The sequence below is a fragment of the Macrobrachium nipponense genome, chromosome 7, assembly GCF_015104395.2.
Source record: "Macrobrachium nipponense isolate FS-2020 chromosome 7, ASM1510439v2, whole genome shotgun sequence".
NCBI classification, from domain to species: domain Eukaryota; kingdom Metazoa; phylum Arthropoda; class Malacostraca; order Decapoda; family Palaemonidae; genus Macrobrachium; species Macrobrachium nipponense.
This window is the reverse complement of record NC_061109.1, coordinates 15,772,670-15,797,864: the sequence shown is the minus strand read 5'-3', so window position 1 is coordinate 15,797,864 and position 25,195 is coordinate 15,772,670. Positions and strand designations below refer to the sequence as shown.

The following is a 25,195-nucleotide window of genomic DNA, read 5'->3' as shown; positions in this document are numbered from 1 at the left end:
GGAATTAACCTTCTAACTGCACCTTAAACCTGCAAAAGTCTGTGAGAGGTGTTGGTTTATTGACAAAGTAAATGTAAATTTAACCACAATGTCGATAAAAAGTAACCGAGCCATTATCCCAGTCTCCAGAATAATTCTTGGCAGATCTATATGGCTCACCACTATCAAAAAAGTTAGCTTTCACAATAGGCCATTCTGTACTCTTATATAAATGATTAATAACATCTGATAAGACCAAATTCATCGATAAATCATTTATTTTTTTAAAAAAGTTCAAAAAAAGTTACCTCCAATGCAGTGTTTGCTAGAAATAAGCATACAAGGAAAAGAAACCCAAAAGGACCTAAAGATGTTTAGTAAACATCGTCATGTTTACTTGAATGTTTCGAATTAGGGATCTTTGACTTGAAAAGCAGTGTGTTATACGGGAGGATAAGATTGCTCAGTGAAATATGCCACCTTAGGCTTACAGAGTAAAATCACACTTATACAGTAAAATCACACCTAAGCACTTCCACTAAAAAAATCCTGATAAAGTGGCCAATGTCTGCGGAAAAATTCTTTAAGTAAGAACAATGGCCAGCGGGTTGGGTTATATGTTTTGTGATTACAACACAAAGTCTATTTAAAAATATGATAAAGATTTATTTACAACACCTGAGCATCCATGTATCCCAAGAGGTAATGATAACTTCTGGCTGAATGTACACGTAATGATAATCAGGCATTGTCCTTTGAACAGTTCCTTTCTTCCAGCAAACACTGACATGCTATTGTTGAACTGAAAGCACTATATTCTTCATGCTGCCTATGTGGGGGATGACTGGGAACTTGAGCTTTACCTTGCTGTACTTGGTCTTGTTTTGCTCTGTTTCGCCAACCATGGGTGGCTGCTACCTATTTGTCTGTAACCCTCAAGTGTTGCCATACACTTACACACACACACACACACACACTTGATAGGAGGTCCAGTAGCTCTCAGTCATAATAATATTCAATGCGATTTACGGGAAGGAATATCAGTTTGATGGAAAAATCAGTTCCACCTAGTTTCTACCACTGATTGAATTACATCCATCTGGCAGCACCTCCAGATACTCGTCTCCCGGCTATATTGACAATGGCCTCATAACAGATGACGCTTAACATTCTTTTGAGATGTGCTTTCATCTTACTGCTTATTTCTTTGTTTCTTGGTTTTTGTAGAATCGAATTCTTTGGTCCTAAAACAAGTCTTTCAAATTTCATGGTTAATAATATAAATTTTGCCAGTTACCACATTGTTTCTATGCTTCAGGAAACAATGAATTTTATGTAGGATGTTAGAGAAAAGGGTTTTAAAATCATCTAGATGCTGTCTGAAAAGAACTCACTTCATTGTTGATGGACTGAGTACGCTGAAAAGATGGCAGCTTTAAATAATGATAGATTAAAAGGGTTTGAAGTAGTTTTGATTATGCTTATATAAGAAGGCAGTTGAAAGGTAGAGAAATGAAAAAATACTAGCGGGTTAGAATATTCTAAACGAATTAATGTGATATTGTCCTGGTAGTGATATTGGGTAGCTGACCTGGGTGCAAAAGTCGGCCATCACGGGAATTGGTGACCGAAATAATAGACGGTAACTGAATAGAGTCCTGCACAATACGTTGAACAAATGTGTGGATAAATGTAGAATTGAAATTTGATAAAAAAAAAATATGAATAGTTGCAAAGATGGATCAGGGTGTTTTGAGGTGATTTGGAAATAAAGGGTGAATTTTGATTGATATGTTGGGCAAAAGTATTGAACAAAATTATTGACAATTCTGAAGTTTTGGGAGAGAGAGAGAGAGAGAGAGAGAGAGAGAGAGAGAGAGAGAGAGAGAGAGAGAGAGAAAGGGAAGGTTAGTTAGAGTGGAGTAGGTATAGGAGAAAGAAGAGCTCTAATATTTGATAAAAGTAAAATAATGGCACAGCCTATGTAGGGGTAAGGAATGATCGTTACTGATAAATTTTCTTGGTAAGATTTCGTGGGACTTCGTTGTCTCAGGAAATTAGTCGAAAGGTGCATTATATACTCACAATATCCGAGGAGCAAAATGACAATGAGGTTCCATTTTCCACATCCCAGTTCATCCAGCAGCGAATCAGACTTGTTCACCATGATGTTCTGACGGGAGCTGTAGTGTTAGTCTGTGACACCTCTGTAAATGTTTATAGTTATGAATGTTATGAGTATGATAGTCCTTTCATTTTCAGAAGGTCAAAAAATGTTTTCGAAATAATGAATAGAAAAATATCAGAGGTAATATTGTAGATATCAAACAGTTCTAGGGGTCTCTTAGTAAAATTAAACAGATAGTTTTAGTATAGATAAAAAAATCAATAAAAAAATAAATAAAGATAAATAATAATGTGCAAATAATTAAAGATATATAGGAATAAATAACAATATAAAAACAGATACAAAAATATGTATACATACACACATATATTATATATATATAGACATTTATGCATGTATGTACGTATGTATAATTTCAATATCTTACTTTTTTATGTAACAACAATCCAAATACAAATTTTGGCCAGCAGTGAGATGACTTTGAACTATTCTATGGCCATTCTCAACGTGCTGTAAACACGCTTGAAAAATGAACCTTAGAATTATTATCTGTTTTGTGAGTAACTTATTTCTCTTTTTCAAAGAAATACAAAAGTCATTGCATTCTGCAAGTTGTGGGGCAACAGGAAATTCGGTGAAGTATTTATTGAACAGGCCTAAGTAGTCATAGCGTCCTAAACTCCTAACTGACCCTATACCATTCCCAAAAAAAAAGTTTTTCCAGGTTTAGAGCCATCCAATAAATATTGTAAGTTCCATGGGGAAGGGCTAACAATATCCAACAGATCATTGTGACCTGTTAATAGTTACTGCTTTTAATGGTCAATAAATTCCAAGATCAATTTTATATCTTAGATGATCAAAATAGTTAAAATGGCGCTTGCAATATGGCTGATCGTTGGATAAAATCCTATTGTGAATTAATAAAAAAAAATGCGAATAGTATATGATTTCTCCTCATACACTTATTTTGATAAATAAGTGTATGCAAAAAAAAAGGGATGTAGCAGGCTACATAGAATGGTTCGAAGTAATTTCATTATTAACCAAAACTTTGGATTGTTGATACATAAAGAAGCAAGGTATTGAGGATCAAATGAAATTATACGTACATACATAGTGCATACACTTATATACATAGTATGTATATAACATGTAGTATGTATGTATGTATGCATATATATATTTATTATATATATGATATATATATATATATATATATATATATATATATATATATATATTATATATACCATATATATAATGTTATAGAGAGATGTATTAAGACAATATGTTTCAGATACCGTTGTAATGTGATTTGCTGTGACTTTCTTAGAATGTAGAGGTCAGCAGTTAACTTCTCCTTAGAGACAGAGTGCCCGAAGTGACGAGCTTTGGAAATGCTGACTTATCTTGTTGGGTGACGTGATGTCCTGTCGCTATGGGCGCTTGATACAGAGGTGCCTTTTGAAACTGGTTCTAGGCAGTTTCTAGGCATGAACATATGAGTGTGTAAGGTAACCAAGGTGAGAGATCTTTACAGAGGTGGCAGAAGCCAAGATGGCTTCTGCAAAAGTTCTTTTTGAGAGAAGCGTTGTGAATATTGTGTTGAATGGGTAAGCATACTTATTTTTAGCCAAAAGTGTGGCTTGTCTGTTCTTTGAATATTTATTTCAGAGATGTTCTTTTTCATATATCTATGATTTTGATTTTATCCAATCTTTTGTTTTGCTTATCGAGGTGTTCTCCTGTCTTCTAACAGGAGATTCTGAGAAAGGGGAACTGATCTGAGAAAGGGCTACTGAATATAGTGTACTAGACTGTTGTGACTTTTCCAGTTTCATAACTAAGACAATGTTGATTATTGTAGTAGAAAAATGGAGTGGGTTATTTGAGTTCAATCTTTCATTTAATCTTTTTGTTAAGAACCTGAGTTATTTAGTTTACGCTTTGCTCTTAAATAAATGTTATTTTTGTAAGTTCACGTGCCTGATTTGATTGCCTTAGGGGGGGGAAGTGGGGGAGGGGGGGGGAAGTGTTGTCGAGAGAGAGAGAGAGAGAGAGAGAGAGAGAGAGAGGCGGGGGTGTTGGTGTTGGAGTGAGAGGAAATGGATGTTGGATATTACCGGTGTCTTAGACGCACGATCCATCGCTACCTTTTAAAATAGAAGTACCGAAATTAGATTCTAATCTTGGTTAAATATATGTATATATATATATATATATATATATATATATATATAACACACACACACATATATATATATATAGTATATATATTATATATAAACCATTTTTTCATCCATATATATTATCTTACATATACTTATTTGTTTCACCATTTTTATCATTTATTCTTACATTTTTTATTAATTTTGCGTTTTAATTATGATTTCCAATTTCTATTTATTTTCTTTAATTTTTTTTTATTTGACAATTCTTTTTCTTTTATTTTGTTTACTCTTATTTTTTTTAGTTTCATTTATCTTCATTCCTAAACATTATTACTTTTTTTATTCTCATTTCTATTTTACTTATTATTTTCATTTTTAATTTCCTTTATTTATTGACACTTGTGATTTTCTTATATCTTATATCTTTTTTCATATATATTATATATATATAATAGTTATATATATATATATATATATAATATATATATAATTATGTGGTATATATATATATATATAATAACAAGATCGTCAATCTCTTTATCATTTTGGTAACGATAGGCCAGAGTGGCAGACAACTGGTAACATTTTCTCTTTCTCTCTTTCTCTCTCGAGACTGGCAATAACTCTCTCTCTCTCTCTCTCCTGATACCCAACAGCTTTTTCTCTCTCTCTCGACATACCTCCCCTCCATTATCTAGGTCATCAAATCAGAGTCGGAACTTACAAAAATATGAATTTATTTGAAAGCAAAGTATTAACTGAACAACTCAGATTCTTAACAGAATGATTAAATTGAATGTTAACTCAAAGTACAAATAACTCAGATAACCCTCAGTAATTAATCTAACACCAACATTAGTTTAGCCATAACAGATAGGTACAGTCAACACAGTAATTAAGTCAGTACACCATATCTCCATGATTAATAACACTCTTCTCCAGAAACATTTCCCCTCTTCCAGAAACACCTGTTAGAAGACAGGAGATCACTCAGGTAAGCACAAGAGCAAAATCAAAAGATCATATAAATAGAATATCTCTGAAACAAATATTCATATAGAATCCAGCCACACTTTGGCCAAAATAGATATAATAACACACCCATTTCAGCACAGTTGCACTGACACTAAACAAAAATACTTTGGCAGAGCCATCCCGGCCCTGCCTTCTCTCTGTAATAGTGTACCCTTCATTGCAATACAACGCTCTAATATGTAGGGGGAAAAGCGCACACATACGTACAAACAATGTTCACGATGTTCACACCCCGAAACTGCTTAAGACCAGTTTCAAAGTCACCTCTACATCAAGCTGTCATGGCGACAGGACGAGGCACTGATTTGCTTAAGACAGCCGTTTTGATCACGCCTCAAAAAAAAAACATGTCAGCATTCCTAAGCTGTCACTCGAACCCTCTGTCTCCAGGGAAGTTAAATTGCTGATTCTCTACATTCTAAGAAACGTCATACCATATCACATTATATGTTATTTAAAACATATAGAAAATCCCCCTCTTTATGTTACACACACACACACACACACACACACACACACACATATATATTATATATATATATATATATATATATATATATAAAATCTAAAAAATATATATATTATATATGTATATATATATAAAATAAAAATTGTATAGGAATGACAATAAATGAAACTACATAATATTAAAATCCAGTAAAGATTAAGAGAATTTTTTAAAGTAAATAGAAAATAAACACGAAAGTAAATAAAGAAAACTAATAATGCTCAAATGAGTAAAAATATGTCAGTATAAATAAAAATATAAAGATAGATGAAAAAATTTATATATTGCTCCATATGTTGGAAAGTTTGCATCTCTCCACCGACAAACTTGTAAGTTGAAGGTCTTCTTTAATTACTATTTGCTTCAATATTATGTATGTATACTGCTAAGTACTTTGTGTGTGAACCGTTTTATACGTTATGTATTGTCCACTCAGTATTCTGAAAATACGGTTTGCGATTTTTCGTGCAGTCTAAATAATGGTTAATGCTTGTCTTTTTAGAACCCCCACGAACGCCGATAGTTTGCTGCTTGTTGTTGCAGAGTCAATATAGATCTATATTGACTCTTGTGTTGTTGGTCGTTTTGGTACTATGCCTGGTGCGGATTCCTAGGCAACACTTCACTTTGCCGACTGAACTGATAGCTTTGCTTCATGTTGACTCCAAGTAAACCTTCTTCAATTGTTCTGACTAAATGTAATGCTCTGCCCAGTTATAAGGAATAGCTTTTCATCCTTATTGTGCGTGATTACTGTATAGTTGTACTTGGACATCATGATATATATTACGAAAGTCAAAAGACCCTCGTTTCATTTTTAAATAATTGGAGGGAACTCCTAACTAGAGCACTGAGTGCTTTTAACATAGTCCTAATTTATGGTAGTGTAGCGAATTGACAGGTGTGCTTAATGAAGCTGTTTACTCTTAGAAAAAAGACCAACTTCTTGCCTCTCAAACCGTTTCGAACAAGTAGTGCTTTATGACGTATCAGTGGCGCAGAGCCATCCCCCCTCACCTAACTATACTTAAGAAATATTTATATATCATCATGCAATATATTGATTTGCTTTTAAAAATTCCTATGGCCCAGGAGAGGTAAAATGACATTTAACCACGAGTCAAACAACCATTTGAAAAGGTAAAATGGAGGATTTGCTATACCGACGTCACCAATACACGTAACCACTTGTGCCAATGGTTGGGTGGCTGAGCGCAATTTTAATCTCATTTTCTTAAGTAAAAAAGTGAATGAAACACTTATGGCCATGCACACGACTTCTGGAAATTAGGACGAAGTTTGAAACACTCAGTGCATTAGTGACATGGAATTCCATAAGTCGGTTTAAGACTTATTTATGAAAAACAGTACGTCATGGCGTCTGGAATGCTTAGTAAATATTTTCGTTTTAAATAAAATAACTCGTATTGGCGAATATATTTTAGTCTAAATGATAAGTGAAACTTACAATATCAAAAAAAGGCTTCCTCCTTGCAGGTAATAATAGTCCAGCGAACTATTTTAAAGTTCACCAAAGATTCGGCGTTTACCAACCTTCCATGTAAGTTTAATGACCCTCGTAGTCATGGCCATTGTTAGATGGATATTTCACTATACTTGGCTCAAGCTTTCATAGTCAACGGAAAACAAGCCGTGAAGTCCCCTTTGTTTGTAGTGTCTATAATGACAGCAAGAAGTTACGTTTCAAACTTCAAAATAATCATCAAACGAAGGCAAAATATGAAACAGAAAATGTGAAAAACACGAACCATTTTATGGCAGAGCTTCAGAGAAAACAAGCTCTGTATATCGGGACATTTATTCATTGGAGGCTCTGTCCTTCAGCGAGTGACGACAACAGGGTCACACCTTACATAACATGACCCGCGGTGAGTTCAGACGTTCACACCCCGTTTTCTATTTCAATGAACAACATTCATGTACGTGGTGGACATGGCATGTACGATACTCACACGCACACACACACATGTATATATATATATATATATATATATATATATATATATATATATATATATATATATGTATGTATTCTTAGTCTGTTTTTAATGTCTGTTTCTTTTTTATGTAGCTTTGAAAATGGGTCTAAACGTCTTGAAACGTCAGCAGCTGAATAAAGTACTTAGAGAGGAATAAAGAACTGTCTTTCCCCTTCCGTCCAAATTGCTGTGTGCTGGATTGATAGAACCTACCCTCAACTTCGCTATATGTAGTATATAATATATGTACAAAGCCCTTTCCTCTAGCATGGGCGTCTATGAAGAAGCATTTATACAGTGTCCATTCATGCCAAAGCTGCCTCTTCATGCACCTACAGTGAAGGCGCCTCAGCGGTGCATCAAATTCCCAAGGAGGCTTTTCCAATGACATGACTGACTTGCTTGTTCACGGATCACGAGGTTCATCTTTCCACTGTCTCTGTCACCCAATATTATCAAGCCCTTTCTTCCCTTCATCCTCCTCTTCATCCTCCATCTCTCCCTCACCCATCTCCGTCCCTCCTAATGTTGGTGTTTCTACCGACTTATCATCCACCATTCTTTCCATGGAACTGAACTATCTCAGAGTTCTCTTATCCATCTTTAGACCACAACATCCTTGAACCACTTCCGCAGTCTATCATATTTCTCACCCTTTCTTTTGTTCTTACCACACACAAGTACGCATTAGGAATAACTCATCCCCAAAGCCTCAATCATTTTCACTCATAAGCACTCGGCAGCCATACATAGCTTCAACAATGAAAAGTTATCTTAACGATCCTTTCATAGTCCAACCTCTACTTTCTTTGATGCTCTAAAGCTTGTTTCCAGTATCTTGCCAATATCTTGCTCACTTCCATGCTGTACATATTCTGCAATATGTACCCTTCCAGGATGGATTTTATTTGCCCCTCTTAACCTTACTATTGGTCATATCTAGTGATCTCTTGCAACCAGTTTCAAACTCTTGCATTAGTCTCTGCAGTCTCTCTTCACTATCCGTATTCAATACTTTACTGTTGCAAATATAAGCCATTCTACACTTATTCCACATTTTTGCATCCTCTCATGACCTCAGGAGAAGGTGCAAAAGTGTGAAATAGCTTATATTTGCAACAATAAAGTACGCAATGGGGATAATGAAGAGAGACTGCAGAGACTAATGAAAGAGTTTGAAACTGGTTACAAGAGATTACTGGATATGAGCAATGGCAGGGTTATGTGGGCAATTAAAAACCGAGAAGATGGAGAAATGATCAGCCTTCTGGATCTTATCAGTATTCCTATTTGTAATTTCGCCCCTTGCCCTTGGATGGTACAGTCGCTTTTCAAATGATTTTCTTTTGCCCTTTGCTAAACTTCTTATAAGCTCAGCTTTTTTATATCTTTTTACCCTCAAGAAACAGCACTGCCTTCTCACTATATCATAATCCCACGACAACTGCGTGTATTCTTTTCACGTCATCTTCCGTGCCTCTTATTCTAGTCAACCTTTTGTCCATTTTTTATGCTTTCTTCACTTCCTCTTCATCAACTCACTTGTCATCACCGCTCTTACACCTATATTTTCACATTTACTTTCCCAATGATGTAAGTTTGTAAGCCGCTTGAGACGATTTTCTACAATTGGATTTTAATTAACCTAAAGAAAAACTTATAAAAACAAATTCCTGTTTATTTTCCAACATTTCTGGTGACTTAGGGCAAAACCACATCTTTAAAGGAACGTCTTTAACAACAGAAAAAAAAAACTCAGAAAAATACGTGCCCAACTCGGCCCAGTATTTTTTTATCACTTTTTATTATTTTTTTTATTTCTTACCATAATATATCGGGAGGTAAGTTTTTCCACGATTTATTTTCGTCTTGTAATCGTGAATGATGTCCACTTGTGTTGGTTCGTCTTTCTAGCAGAGGAGGAATTCAGTTAGCTAATTTGTGTGTGTGTGTGTGTGTGTGACAGAAAGACAGACTAATGCCATCAATCATCCCTCTGGGTCGCCTTGGAAAGCATAAAACGATGTAATATTCTAGTCTTCAAATAACAATCGTGATACGGTGGTCAGAGTTGGTAATATTTCATTCTTTAAGAGGCTTAGAAATGACAGAAAAATTGTGCATAATTTCCTGACTTTCTTATCTGCAATCATCAAGTTGTTCATTCTTGAAAAGGGGAGTTATTTTATCGCAGGGTGACTTCAGATTTGTCTAAGTCTGATTGCCAATCTTATGTAATGTAAATTCGCACGATTCTGTATTTTGGGATTTGATTATTCCAAGTTTTTATACAGGTTTCTGTAAAAGTTCATTTTGCTTAGTACCCTGTGTTTCTTTAGCTTTATAAAAAAAAATAATTGACAGAGAACGGGATGAGAGCGAGAGTGTGCGTGTGTGTGTGTGTGTGTGCGTGTGTGAAAGAGAGAGAGAGAATACAGTATTGTTTTTATCTGTGGAAGCTGTAGCGCGTATTGTCTTTATTTGTGTTTCGTGTTCATGCTTTTCATGGTTTTATTTGAAGCTGTTTATACTTCTGTGGATTCTGTAGCTTATTTCTGCCTATTGTCAGTTCATACTGGTTAAGCAAGGGTGGGCTGAGATTTCGTAGTGGCTTTGTTTATACCAGGATACTCGTATCTTAATATCTGCACGTTACAGAAATCCAGAACCTCTTGACTTAGTAATTAGTACAGAGGAGAATCTTTTTATTACTAAACTCTCGACTTTAGTATTACTAAAAACGACATTTATGTTAAAAAGCTTTAAAATTCTAGGCATCTCTAAAAAACTTTCATCATAGGGTAATTTTATTGAACTAATGACAAATTTGAATGTAGTAAACATAACATTCTAGAATTGCCGTATGATGAAAGGTTTTTAGAGATGCCTAGAATTTTTAAGCTTTTTAACATAAATGTTGTTTTCAGTAATATTAATGTCAAGAGTTTAGTAATAAAAAATTTTCCTAAAGATCTTCCAGGCTGCATATATGAAATTCCTTCCAAAAAGTGTGATAAAGTCTATTACGGACAAACCGGTGAATCTCTTTCACGACGTCTCAAACAGCACCAATATTCTGTGAAAACTGGGCAAATATCGAATGCATTATTCGTACATATGAGAGATTTAGATAATCCTATTAACTGGAGTCAAGCAAGAGCCTTAATCCCATGTAATGACACAGTTAAAAGGAATATCATTGAGTCTTGTTTCATCAGGTCAAATAATGGATATGTTCTAAATTTAAGTCTTGGTTTATTTAAACTTGATACCTTCATAATGAAAAAAGTTGTAGATAAATATAAGCAACAAAATTAATATATTCAGTTTTTACATGTTTTGGACTGTACGATACGTTGTAGTTTCTGTTAGGGGTAAATCTATGCTAAGGATTGTGACCGTGTGATATCCGATAAACCTGGATTATCTCTTTAATTTTTACCCTTTTGACAATTAACCATCTGGTATTCTTGATCTTGTTGTCTATTTGATAACTTCTTTTCAACTGTTTTTCATTCGTTCCTTGACACTGTCTTGGTAAAGACGAAAGCGCTTGGATTTCTGCCTATCATTTTCCTGTGGTATTTACTTATTTAATGAAGTCACGTGCATCTTCTGTGATTTTTTAAGCATACACACACACACACACACACACACACACACACATATATATATATATATATATAATATATATATATATATATATTATATATATATATATATATAGATATATATATATATGTATACATATATATATATATATATATATATATATATATATATATATATATATATATATATATATATACTTGTATATAGATATACATATATATATATGACTTATATATATATATATATATATATATATATATATATATATATATATATATATATATATATATATATATATATATATATATATATATATATATTTATACATATATACATGTAGTACTCTCTCTTTCATCTGGATTAATAGAACCAAGGTCCTGTCGGATAAGGGCGAACCTAGAAAAAAAGGGGGAAATAAAAAAAAGAAGAACTCTACGAGTGTTCAACAGCAACTCCATAACCTTCTTTCCCCTACTTTGTCATACCGCATAACTGTAAACACAAAACCATCACACTTTAAAAAGAAAACTTGATGCAATAAGCAATTATCTGCTTAATTTTCCCATATTTGTGACAAAATATGCAATTTGAATATACATAAAGCAAACCCATTTTTGCTCTCATATGCAACAAGCAATAGGGTTGGTTACACAACAGTTTCATCTATTTTACCCAAATAAAATAAATCACACTGTTCACAATAAAGCAAATGCCTCTTGCACCTCCTCCCGCTCCAACAGCTCGACTATGTAGTCGAGACTGGCATCATCTTCTTCCTGTACCTCCTGTGGTTCCCAGGAGAAATGAAGTTGTAAAGTAGTCGGAAGAGGTACCTAAAGGGTGACTCAGGGTCATCGAAGTGGGGCAACAACACATCAAATTCTTGGCTGAAGGAGCTCGCATATCATCGTAGGCAGCAGGAGTAATCACTCGCCCTCCCAAGCTGAAGGATTAATTTTCTGAAACAAGTCAGATTCTTGGCTGAAGGAGCTTGCATATCAATGAAGGGAGCAGCAGTACTCACTCAATGCCGAAGGACTGATTTAATTAAAAAGTGGAGGGCAATGAGCTTGGGCGCATAGGGTTTCAATATCTGAAGAAGCTGTTGAGGATGTTTTGATGACATGAATGGGGTTCTCCAATACCTCAATAACAGTATCAAAGGCCATGAACATTATGCTTGTACGAGGACAGCTGTGAAACAGCCTGATCATGGCTGGTTTTGCCTTCAGCTGCTTCTTTGTCACCGCCAGCAATAGCAACAAGCTCGCCACTGATGTCTTCCAGCCACTTTCATATGACATCGTTGGGAACAACTTCTCTCCAGTTGTTCCACCCCAATCGCAAGTTGGGAATATAAGTCGTTGACCTCGAACTGGAAGTCCATCATGCCCTCTTTCCCATTCAGCATACGGTTCCAGTGATGTCCCTCCAAGAATCTGTAAAGTTGTAGATGGTAGACTTCAGCAAATACTTGTGAAGATTTTCCTGTGTCCGTTCCCCGTACCCAAGCCTTGCTACTTCTTGTTTTCCTCCACTGTGACCATTACCTTCTCCAGAAACTTCTTCTGGTATAACCATTTTGTTGCAATAATAACAACTTGGTCCATGGGGTGAATGAGTGCAGTTGCATTAGGAAGAAAACACATTACCCTAATACAACCTTCGTCACCAACCAACTGGGCCGTGTTTGGATGCAGGAGGCACATTGAACATGAGAAGCAAAGCCTTCACCATATGTCTAGTATCGCCAAGTTCCTGTGTCTGATGACGAATAACCACCTTACAAAAATGATTATAGAATCAGTCGGTTATGATCTTGGTGTTGAACCAAACCTTTGCTGAATAATATCAAATTACTGGGAACCCATCCAACATCCCACGTGTGGTTGCTTTGCATGTCCAACTACCACTGCTTTGCAACAATGCCCACAAGTAGCGTTCACATATAACAAAGCAGAAACGCATTGCTTGGAAACCTTTCGACCACGTTAATTCTTTTCCCTCTCATCAGCCGAGGTGTAATTGGTTAAGGAGCAATAGAATAGACCAGTTTCATCAGCACTCCAGATTTGCTCTAAAGCAATGCCTTCTATTCACATCGAATCTTGTGACATCTGGCAAAATTCCTCTATTCCCTCCTTGGAAGCTTTCAAAGTTTTGCCACGAGTCATCTTTTTAGAAATCCCATGTCAAATTTTGAATCAAAACGGCCAACCTTCGGACGCCTTAAGTCTGCAACCTTCTGCAAGCCTGCGAATTTCGTAGCTGCAGCCTTCAACTAGGCACCGCATATGTTCACTCCAGCAGCCCTTTGTTGATGAAACTACATTAAGGTCAGACTCTCAGTATCCATTGCACTCCTGGCTGTCTTCTTCCCGAAGTCCATTGCGTACTTCTTCAGCTTGTCCTGGGAAGTCTTGATATCATGCAATGTTGAATGGGCGATGCCATACTCCTCTATGATATGTGATCTAGACAAACGTTGTTTCAGTCTCTCAACATTTCTAGTTTCTGATGAAGGGTCAGTACCTTCCTTGCCCTCTTAGAATGAAGTGGGCACAAAAAAAATACTCATTACAAAACACAACAACTGTAGGAGCTGCAATGAAAGCAGAATGCTCAGGTTGTATCATCATAAAACCAATGCTTACACTCGCAAATGGTTCAAACAGGTGGACTGTTCACGAAAGACTGTGCAAAGAGGGAAAATAGTCTTTGTTATGAAGTGCACAGATTATTTTCGGATGTAGCCAATTAACGTAAGACATTTATATGAATTACATGCCTATCAGCGCCATTAGCGAGTAAAAAAATCACAATGATATATGTTTCCCTCAATAGCGAGAACGCTTACAATAACCACGAGTTCTTGTCCACCCCTGTTGTTGTATCAGCCAACAAAAAGCGACAATCTCCCTACGTAGCTATTTCACTTTGTGTAAATTTATATATGTGTTTCTCAGTACAGTTTCACGTTCCCTTTTTTTCCTTTATTTGCTTTGACTGATTGACGGTACAGTATTTCATAATAAGTTTAGTTGACTTTAAGCACAGCTACCCACCATATCATAACAGTACACAAGAGGATATTTTATTGCTGTTGATATTTGATCTCTAATTGCAAATATCTAAAAATGCGAATTTATAGATGTTGGCAACAGGCCGTGCTATTTATAACTTGTTCCCATGCCATCAAGCAAAGTGAAGGAGTGCGTGCGTATCTACTGTATACGCACACGCTAGGGGATATCAAATGCGTTTATCCTTTTTTGGTAGTAAATTAGATTGTTTTTTATCTTTTGCACAATTAAAATTATAACACATATAAAAATACGAGAACATTCTGTGAAAAAAGATGAGAATAGCATACAATAAAAATAGAAAGAGAAAGGGTGTAAGTTAAACAAACACACACATCATATGGATTGCATTTGTTTCTTTGGGTTGTAAACTTCATTGTTATGTTACCTTTCAGGCTGTCGATTTGGAAATGGGAACAGCGTAAAATAATGATAACAAAGGGAAGGAGTAAGCGTGTACATGGCTTAATGTATGTGAAACTCTCCTCTCTTCTTCTCTCTCTCGTCTCCTCTCCTCGCTCTCCTACTCTCGTTCTCTCCTCCTTCTCTGTCTACCCGCAACTATTTTTTTTCTCTGTTTTTTATATCTCATCACAAGTTACACACACACACACACACACACACACACACACACACACAGTATCTATATATATATAATATATCTATATATATATATATATATATATATATATATATACATAATAAGGGAATGAGTGGGAATTTCCACCTCATTAATAACTCATTCATGAGTATATGCTCACAGATTAGCATATTGCGAACAACATAGTTATTTGGGAATGGGAAGTGTTGATTTGTTGAAGCTTTGTAATGCTAGTATTAATAAACTAGGAAGAGGTGATAGTAATGGCTAACATCAGACGCTCTCACACCAAGGAAAGTCACTACGGAATGCAAACAATTTATTCAATTATCCTGACTGAGGCCCTCAGAGCCTGAAGGAAAATTCAATGAAATGCCATATTTGCTCAGATTTTGGTGGCCACTTTGCCGTCATTAACGAGCGTCGCCTTTGTTCTGTCCAGCATAGGATATCTCCATTCATTTACAAACAATGACAGTGTTTATAATATAAATGTGGACTGTTTGTGAAAGGAGTTACTAAAATAATGGCAGTAGAGAACATAGATTTTTTTTTATTTTAAGTTTTGGCCATGCAAAGAGGATAAGGACCGGCATCGACAATAAAAGAGGAGCCGAAAGGACTTCGTCCACCTCATCTGGTTTCCATGATAGATTCCAGATTCTTGTGACATGTTTACTTCATGAAAGCAGCTTCGAATTTTTGCCATCTTAAACGAGACTGGCTTCTGGAAACAATGACATTCCAGAGTATGATGTGGCTGATGTTTCCTATATGACTAAAAATAGCAGAATTTTCACGATCGTATGCGTTCGGCTTCATTATGCAATTTTTTTTTTTTCCAGTGAAACTCCAAAGACTTATTGATTTTTTTTACAAGGTATCATGCATGTCTCTGGTGTCCCATTTGATTTGATTGAAGTTTCATTTGGCCTCTCATCAGGGGTACGACAGAAAATGCGATTCGCTCGACAGACCATTTTTCCAGGGTACTTAAAAGAAAGAAGTCGCTCGTGATTTGAGTCGAATCCCGTCTGTTAATAATCAAGAAAGCAAAAGTCCTAAGGGCGCGAAAATTCAGCTGCATAGAAGTCCAGTCTTCCTGAAGTATCGGGATGACTGAAGAATTAGGGATTTTCTGTGATAATGGTAGTCTGAAATTTTTGTCATTATTTGTACATTGATTAAAGGAATAATGCTGTGATTCTCGTCCCATCTGATACGTGCCACGGTACAAGGTTTTTAGCGAGTTCAACAACATATCAAAGCTCCCTTAATGCGAAATATCAGTATTCCAGACCTTATACTTGGGCTTCATCGGTTTATCAAAGCGGTTTCTAGATGTTACAAATGTAAATTTCTTAGCTATAATGTACAGAGGTACAACCATGCTCAAACGTCATGCAGCATGATTCATTTTGAATCTTCCAAAACCTCAGATGCAGCGGAAAAGACATTATTTTCAGTACGGGAATTCACAGCTAATGTTATTTTACCTCTGGATTAGTAGATATAATATCTTTTATTCCTGATATCATTCGTAATTCACGTGAAATGAATTGGTTGTACTCGCACTTTTTTTGTACTGCTAAACTCAGAGCTTAGTGTGGCGAGGTTGTCAGTGCTGCCAAAGCCAACCTGCACAACTTGCTACAAGAAGTGTTCCTTGTAACTACCTCTTCAGACTATATAGGCTCAACAGTCATAAAAAAATTTTCGAAATAGAAACATGAATTACAAATGACTTTCTTAGAAATTTGAGTCTTAGGCTACATACAAACTGCCCATATGCTGTACCAAATGACGTATTGGTCTAATAAAAAAGATCTAGACCTGTCCACACTAGAAAACATTGTTTGCAAACAAAGTTTGTGAACAATGTTTGCAAACAGTTTCCTGTCCAGATCTCAGTTGTCGTCAGGATGGTTGTCGGTGTAGTAGCCTCTGCATTCTACTTGGCTATTTTAATGCATTCGAGGAGGGAAAAGAGAAAGGAAAAGAGATGGGTAATAAGGAAGATTCTGGAAAAAGGAGTGTGTCATGATGACTTTCATCCGGCGGAATTGAAAATAGATAAAACTATACATTATTTTGCTATTTCGCGGTGTTAGAACAGTTCTCCCAGTTCTCTCTCTCTCTCTCTCTCTCTCTCTCATATATATTCATATATATACAAATATATATATATATATATATATATATATATATATATATATATAGTATATATATATATATATATATATATATATATATATATATATATATATATATATATATATAATATATATATATATATATATATATATAATACTTATACGACATTTAAAAAATTGTGTTATTACTTACAAGTGCTTCAGGTAGTACCACTGGGAGAAATGAAAGTTTATCAATCCTGAACGACGATTGGGTTATAATTGCTGATATTGGTTTGCATTGCAGTCGTCGAATTTTAAAGTCAAATTTTATCCTTTTAAAGCCTTAATGCTGTCACCATGAGAGTCCTCACTTAATGTGAACTGGTTTTCGTAAATAATAATCATAAATTAGTACTACTCATACTAACAACAAGGATCATATAAAAAGGACACAAATTAAACGCGTTCATATATTCTCAGTTATAAGTGGAAGCACAAAATAACTGAGCAGAAAATAGCCTCTAAATTCAGTACATCAAATAAATTGAAACTTGCTAAAATCTACAGTCAAATAGAGCCTTGTTTCACCAACGAAAATTAAAATAAATACGCTATATTTCATTAAAATTGATTTCTCTTTACTGTTTAACATGCACGTTATTTATTTTTTAGATTTTCATTCTAATAAATAAACTATAAATCATAATTATTCTATCCTAAAATTCCTGCATCTTTAACTCAACGTGAAACACCTTTTCAGACCTTTTTAGGCTCTTCCTTAGATCTTTCCTACTCCCGCCAACAACAACCAACAACCACAACAACAACAGAGTAGTTTGTAAGGCTTACTCCCCGAGTAAGCAAAAAAAAAAGAAAAAAAAAGAACGAAATTCTCGCTGACTAAAGTGCATCCAAAGACATCATTGCGTGGTCCTCAGGGACCGCATGGCATAACCATTAGGGTGGTGGCAGCATGAACCAGATTGAACATAGGTCTACTGTGTGTAAAGACAATGAAGTGGTATTAGAAAAAAATAATCTTAATTTGTTATAAGAATATTAGTATATTCATAAGAGATAAAATTGTCTGTTGTATTTTTCTTAATATACTTGAAAAATAATGGTTTAGCAGGAAATATTCACATTTGCAATAACACTTTTGTTAATGATAAGTTTTTTTCCTAGTCCTAGTTGTTAGTGCTAGTTTTCATTATTTGCTAAAAACGCGTTACTCTTAATATTCACATCTCTATATACTAGCAACTTGTGGCTGGAAAGCGTGTGGAGTCATCTACCTATTCTCGCACATCATGCATCCTTGAATCAGTTGTCTACCAAAATTAAGCAGAAGGACTTTTAATAAAATAAAATTCTCTGATAGCTGAAAAATATCTGATGCAAGGTCCTCGACGTTACTAATAACTACTTTAAATCGATTACTTTCTTTTGGATATCATTTAAATTGTCATTATCTATTATTAATCAAAGAACAGGTGTTCTCTAATGATAAATCTTTTAGTAAACTAGACTCCTTCTCGAAAGCTAGAAGGCCTCTGTCATCCACACTAGGAAACATGGTTTGCAAACACTTTTTACCGCATATTTGTTTCCCATCCAGAATGGAAAACATTTTGTGTTTCTGTGTGTATATGTATATGTAGTACACATGTATAATTTATATATATATATATATATATATATATGTATATATATATATATATATATATATATATATATATATATATATATATATATATATATATACACATAAACATATACATACATTGCCCATGTGTAAGTACACATATATGCATGTGTATATACACAGTATACATGTGTATATATACTTATACACACAGAAACACAAAATGTTTTCCATTCTGGATGGGAAACAAATATGCGGTAAAAAGTGTTTGCAAACCATGTTTCCTAGTGTGGATGACTGAGGCCTTCTAGCTTTCGAGGAGTCTAGTTTACTAAAGATTATCATTAGAGAACACCTGTTCTTTGATTAATAATAGATGATGACAATTTAAATGATATCCAAAAGAAAGTAATCGATTTAAAGTAGTTATTAGTAACGTCGAGGACCTTGCATCAGATATTTTTCAGCTATCAGAGAATTTTATTTTATTAAAAGTCCTTCTGCTTAATTTTGGTAGACAACTGATTCAAGGATGCATGATGTGCGAGAATAGGTAGATGACTCCACACGCTTTCCAGCCACAAATTGCTCGTATATAAAGAGATGTGAATATTAAGAGTAACGCGTTTTTAGCAAATAATGAAAACTAGCACTAACAACTAGGACTAGGAAAAAAACTTATCATTAACAAAAGTGTTATTGCAAATGTGAATATTTCCTGCTAAACCATTATTTTTTAAGTATTTTAAGAAAAATACAACAGACAATTTTATCTCTTATGAATATACTAATATTCTTATAACAAATTAAGATTATTTTTTTCTAATACCACTTCATTGTCTTTACACACAGTAGACCTATGTTCAAGGTGGTTCATGCTGCCACCACCCTAATGGTTATGCCATGCGGTCCCTGAGGACCACGCAATGATGTCTTTGGATGCACTTTAGTCACAGAGAGAATTTCGCCGGTTTTTTTTCGCTTACTTGGGGAGTAAGCCTACAAACTACTCTGTTGTTGTTGGGGTTGTTGGTTGTTGTTGGTGGGGGTAGGGAAGGTCTATAGAAGAGCCTAAAAAGGTCTGAAAAGGTGTTTCATGTTGAGTTAAAGATGCAGGAATTTTAGGATAGAATAGTTATGATTTATGGTTTATTTATTAGAATGAAAATCCAAAAAAATAAATAACGTGCATGTTAAACAGTAAAGAGAAATCAATTTTAATGAAATATAGCGTATTTATTTTAATTTTCGTTGGTGAAACAAGGCTCTATTTGACTGTAGATTTTAGCAAGTTTCAATTTATTTGATGTACTGAATTTAGAGGCTATTTTCTGCTCAGTTATTTTGTGCTTCCACTTATAACTGAGAATATATGAACGCGTTTAATTTGTGTCCTTTTTATATGATCCTTGTTGTTGGTATGAGTAGTACTAATTTATGATTATTATTTACGAAAACCAGTTCACATTAAGTGAGGACTCTCATGGTGACAGCATTAAGGCTTTAAAAGGATAAAATTTGACTTTAAAATTCGACGACTGCAACGCAAATCAATATCAGTAATTATAAACCCAATCGTCGTTCAGGATTGATAAACTTTCATTTCTCCCAGTGGTACTACCTGAAGCACTTGTAAGTAATAACACAATTTTTTAAAATGTCGTATAAGTATAAGTATTGATATATATTATATATATTATTTTCTATATATATCTAATATAATATATACTACCCTATATAATATATCTATATATATACATATATATATATATATGAGAGAGAGAGAGACAGAGAGAGAGAGAGAGAGATAGAGAGAGAGAGAGAGAGAGAGAGAACTGGGAGAAATTTACTTATTGAGTGGCATCCTGTTCTGTAACTGGTGCATCCTCATTAAATTTCGTGGTCAAGATATGATGAGCACTACGTATCTCGGGATGCCGGCAACTGTTCTAAAACTGTGAAATAACAAAATATTTCTATTTTCATCGCGATCAGTCCTGACTTTTCTATTGGTACGTTTCGGTATATTAAATTTTCTCTTTTTCTCTCTCTCTCTCTCTATCTCTCTCTCTCTCTCTCTCTCTCTCTCTCTCTCTCTGTATATGAAATTTCAGATTGATGGCTCTCCCTCATTATACTGTGGTTTTAGGCATTGCAAAAAAAAAACAAAAAATAAAATCAAATGGAGATGATGAGAACACCTTACCAGATGGCCGTTGGACAACGTCGTCCTTCGGTGTTCTCCGAAAGGCTCTTCGTTATACACTGAAAGGACGTCTAGTGATGCTGGTACCGCCTAGACTCATCAGTGTGGCATCATGGATTTGGCGCGAGTTCATGACATAACCTCGAAAACAAGGTACTACGAAGTAGTAGGCTGAGTGAATGAGCTATCAGTACTCTATCTCTATTTCTTTTTCTTTCTCTCTCTCTCTCTCGCACACACACATATTAATAAAAGCAAAGCCTCGAAAGAATGTGAAACAATGGAGTACTGCTGTAAGGTCTTTCCATTTTTTGTCCTTTATTAAGCGTCTGCTTAGTAAAGGGTAAGGAGTCGAATGCACTTGCAGCGGTATACTCCATTGTTTCACATTCCTGCGTGGCTTTTGCCTCATTTATTTAATATTCAACATGTTAAAAATTTTTGTGATTCATTTATACACACACATAGACACACATATAATATACATCCATACATACCGTCTCACTTTAATTTCAACAGCTAATTTCCACATGAACCTCGTTGACAGTAAACCGTGCACTCCATTATTCATTTGTTTTGTAGTACTACATGTAGACGGCGGGATGGTTAGCATGTTGAATCCCTACAAATATTGCGTCATGAATCTCTATCTAATAGTAGTAGGCATCGACGCTCTTCCTGGATGTGAAGGCCTTTCCTCTACACGACCTTCACCCCAATATCCAACTCTTTCACGAAAGCTCCTGTTCTACTGAACGAATGAATAGTACCACTGGATTCGAACTCCTTTCACTAATCATCATCCAATGTTGTCTCGCCTCTTCTCTTCCGCTTTCTTCATAAGCTTTCTGGATCTCAGATTCTTGTCTGGCTTCTCGGCTTCCTTTTTTGCCCGTTCCTTTCTCATTGTCGCTCTGCACACTCTAGTCTTTGTCGTTCAGTTACAAATTCATTTAATTCGTGTCCTAGTAAACCCATCTCCCTGGGAAATCCCATAAATTTTCCCAACTCTGTCGCTACGGTGAAGTATAGGTTCCTGGCACACAAAAGATCTCACTCAATCACTGCCGACAAATTAATCCTGGTCACGGCACCTTTCTTCTTGCGCATAATTGCTTTATAGGAGGTTCAACGGCGATGGTGGACCGTGGCCTTGAAAATGACCAAAACAACTAGTAGAAGATGAAATATTGAATTTTATTCACGACATTTTGTAGTACGATGTGTTTCACTTCAAGCCGAATGGAAATCGTGCTGTTACTCTGAAAGTTTATTTATAATTTTTTTTCTAGACGACGACCTCTCGATTCCAGCCAACGGTCAAATGAATTCCTTTGAACTGGGCCATTGTACTCTACTTCCGCGTAAGACAACCGTGAAGTATATTCCCAAAGGGTAACCGAGTACCGACCCTTCCCTGAAAAAAAAGCTGGACGCCATATCTCAAAAACTAACCATAAAATCTTCTTGAAAATAATATCTTTATGTTTCTTTCACCCAAAATACTCGTCAACAGTTATATAAGAATAATCTAAACTAACTCAACCTAACCTAACTTAGTGGCATGGAAAAAACCGGTGTCTGGTGCACTACTATATTAGATCCACTTCACCCGTGCATCTCATGCCCAGTGCAGTTCCTTATGACGCTCCTGATTGGCTGTTGATAAGCCAATCACATTGCTGGAAACTCTCAGTCTCTCTCGAGAGTTCACATAGGCGGGATGCATGTTCCTCCTCTCCTCTTTCAAAAGTTATAACTTTCATTACACCTCAGAAAAGTAGTGTTTCCCAATTCCATCACTAAATATCGTAAAGCCAATGATTTAAGAATAATGATATAAGAATCATGAAGAACATCGTAATTATATAATAAAAAGGAATAATGAGACGAATATAGGAGGAATGATTGTAGCAAAAAGAAAAATCAATGGGATGAATAAAATTCTTCCACTATAAGATATGAAAGGATGGAGGTGGTAATGATAGTGATGATAAATGAAGTCTTAATATTCTTTCCCCCGCATAAGACTTCTATCGAGGGGTGTGACCCTGATGATGACGTCATCGAGTGATCACGTGAGCAACACCTGACTACACGATGATAAGAGAGAGTAATATTTCTAATCTTATCTTGTTATTTTCTAATTGATACTAGCCCTACCTTTTATTTTTTTGGTAACATTTTCTTCCATGACATTTAAGCTACGAAAGTGTGTGAAACACAAGATGATAAATGATGAATGCACTGCGATCTCATGTAAGGAATGACAGAATATATTTCATACTAGGAATTTTGTGTTTGTTTCATTATAAATAATCTAGCATTAAGTTTACTGAAGTACATCATTCTTATATCACTAATCCTTAAACCATTAGCTTGAAGATGTTTAGTGATGAAATTGGGTAACGCTCCTTTTCTGCAAGTAAAACTGAGGTATAAAGAAAGTCATAATGTTTGAAAGATGTTGGAAAATAGATGTTGCCTACGTGAACTCTCGAAAGAGACTGTGATTGGCTTATCAACAGCCAATCAGGAGTGTCGTAAGGAACGGCGCTAGGCACGAGATGCACGGGTGAAGTGAATTTACTACAGTATTATATACATCTCTGGAATTTGCCGCCGGGAAGATATATCAGGATTTACTTCTTTCTTGGGACCTTCTACTCCTCTCTCTCTCTCTCTCTCTCTCTCTCTCTCTCTCTCTCTCTCTCTCTCTCTCTCTCTCGCTACTTGGCTGCTGAATATGGTCGCATGCCCTGCATAACCACAAATGAAGGATCTTAATCAATTCGGCGGTCGTGAAATTAAAGGTCGAACAGCGTCCTTTTAACACCTGTAGATGGGTTATCCATCTTCAGTCTGTATTAGGGTAACGAATGTATGTCAGGTGTGAGAGGGTGCATATATTAAGATATTGTTCAAATAATTTTTGAACGGTTTATAGTAAAAGATCTGAAGCATTTGGCATTGACTACATCGTTGGATATATATATATAATATATATATATATATATATATATATTATATAGACATATATAATATACATTCGTTACCCTAATACAGACTGAAAATGGATAACCTATCTACAGGTGTTAATAGGACGCGTTTGCACTTAATTGCATTGTGTGCTATGAAGCATGAAGAAGAGAATAATACGACCTTCACCTTTCAATGTTATGCCGTAACGGTTCTTAACCTGTGGAGGTCGTGACCCCTCCTGGGAGTCGTTTGGAGTCTCTCATGAGGTCACAAAGGGTTCGTGAGAAATTAATTCATTTTCATATATTTGGATGAGCTAGTTAGGCTTTTACTAGATCTAAATCGCTTGATGCAACTTCGAGAGGAAATAACACAGCTTGCTTACTTGGCAGATTTCTTCTTTGAAGTGAATTCCCTGAATACTTCACTCCAAGGAAACCTTACAATGCTGCACACAGCTCGTGACAAAGTGGGAGCGTTCGAGTGTCAGATCCAACTTTCTTCACTCAGATGACGACTCTCCAGGATTCTGTGCGCAGTCTTCGCGAGGAGATCTCAGCTCATCTTTTGTCAATGTACGACGCCGTCGAAAGCTACTTTCCAGGAATGGATGCCTGGATCTACAGACCCTTTTCAGTGGAGGACAGTGCCATCAGTGATACCGATGTTGCTACTAAATTAGAATTTCTTCAAATGCGTAAGGATTCCCAGCTGAAAATCGACTTTACTCAACAAGAGCTCATGACTTTTTGGGCGAAAGTGCAGGATGACTGTCCCATTCTTTGGATGCGTGCACTGACCGACTATGCTGATCCAGTTCCCGCCAACCTATCGCTGCGAGGTTGGTTTCATAGTAATTGGTAGCACTCTTTACTTTTAGACTTCGGGTAGCACTGAAAACGAAGGCACCCAATACGCTTGTGATCGACGTTGACAGAGGCGTTGCCTGTCGCGCACTGCTCCTCGCATTGATAGACTAATGGCTGCAAAACAATTTCACTGCAAAACAATGTGGAATTTGCAGTGTTCTGGCATTTGAAGTGGCTATGTGGAATTGTTCAAGGTTTTTGTTCGTGGCATTTTCAATAAACTATGGTATTCCTGTCA

The 25,195-nt window shown here is 35.6% G+C and overlaps 1 protein-coding gene across 2 annotated transcripts in view; it reads right to left on the bottom strand.

The window, feature by feature from the left end:
- Positions 1 to 21,246, bottom strand: part of LOC135217476 (organic cation transporter protein-like) — a 74,791-nt gene extending 53,545 nt beyond the window's left edge. The window contains exons 1-2 of one of the 2 annotated variants that reach the window (XM_064253392.1): positions 21,107 to 21,246; positions 2,065 to 2,186 (exon numbers count right to left, since the gene is read on the bottom strand). In XM_064253392.1, the coding sequence (XP_064109462.1) occupies positions 2,065 to 2,146 (82 nt within the window). In that variant the 5' untranslated portion in view covers positions 2,147 to 2,186; positions 21,107 to 21,246. Of the gene's footprint in view, positions 1 to 2,064; positions 2,187 to 3,411; positions 3,540 to 21,106 lie in introns of those variants that run through there. The other variant, XM_064253393.1, reaches the window with a different exon arrangement.
- Between the last annotated feature and the right edge of the window lie 3,949 nt (positions 21,247 to 25,195).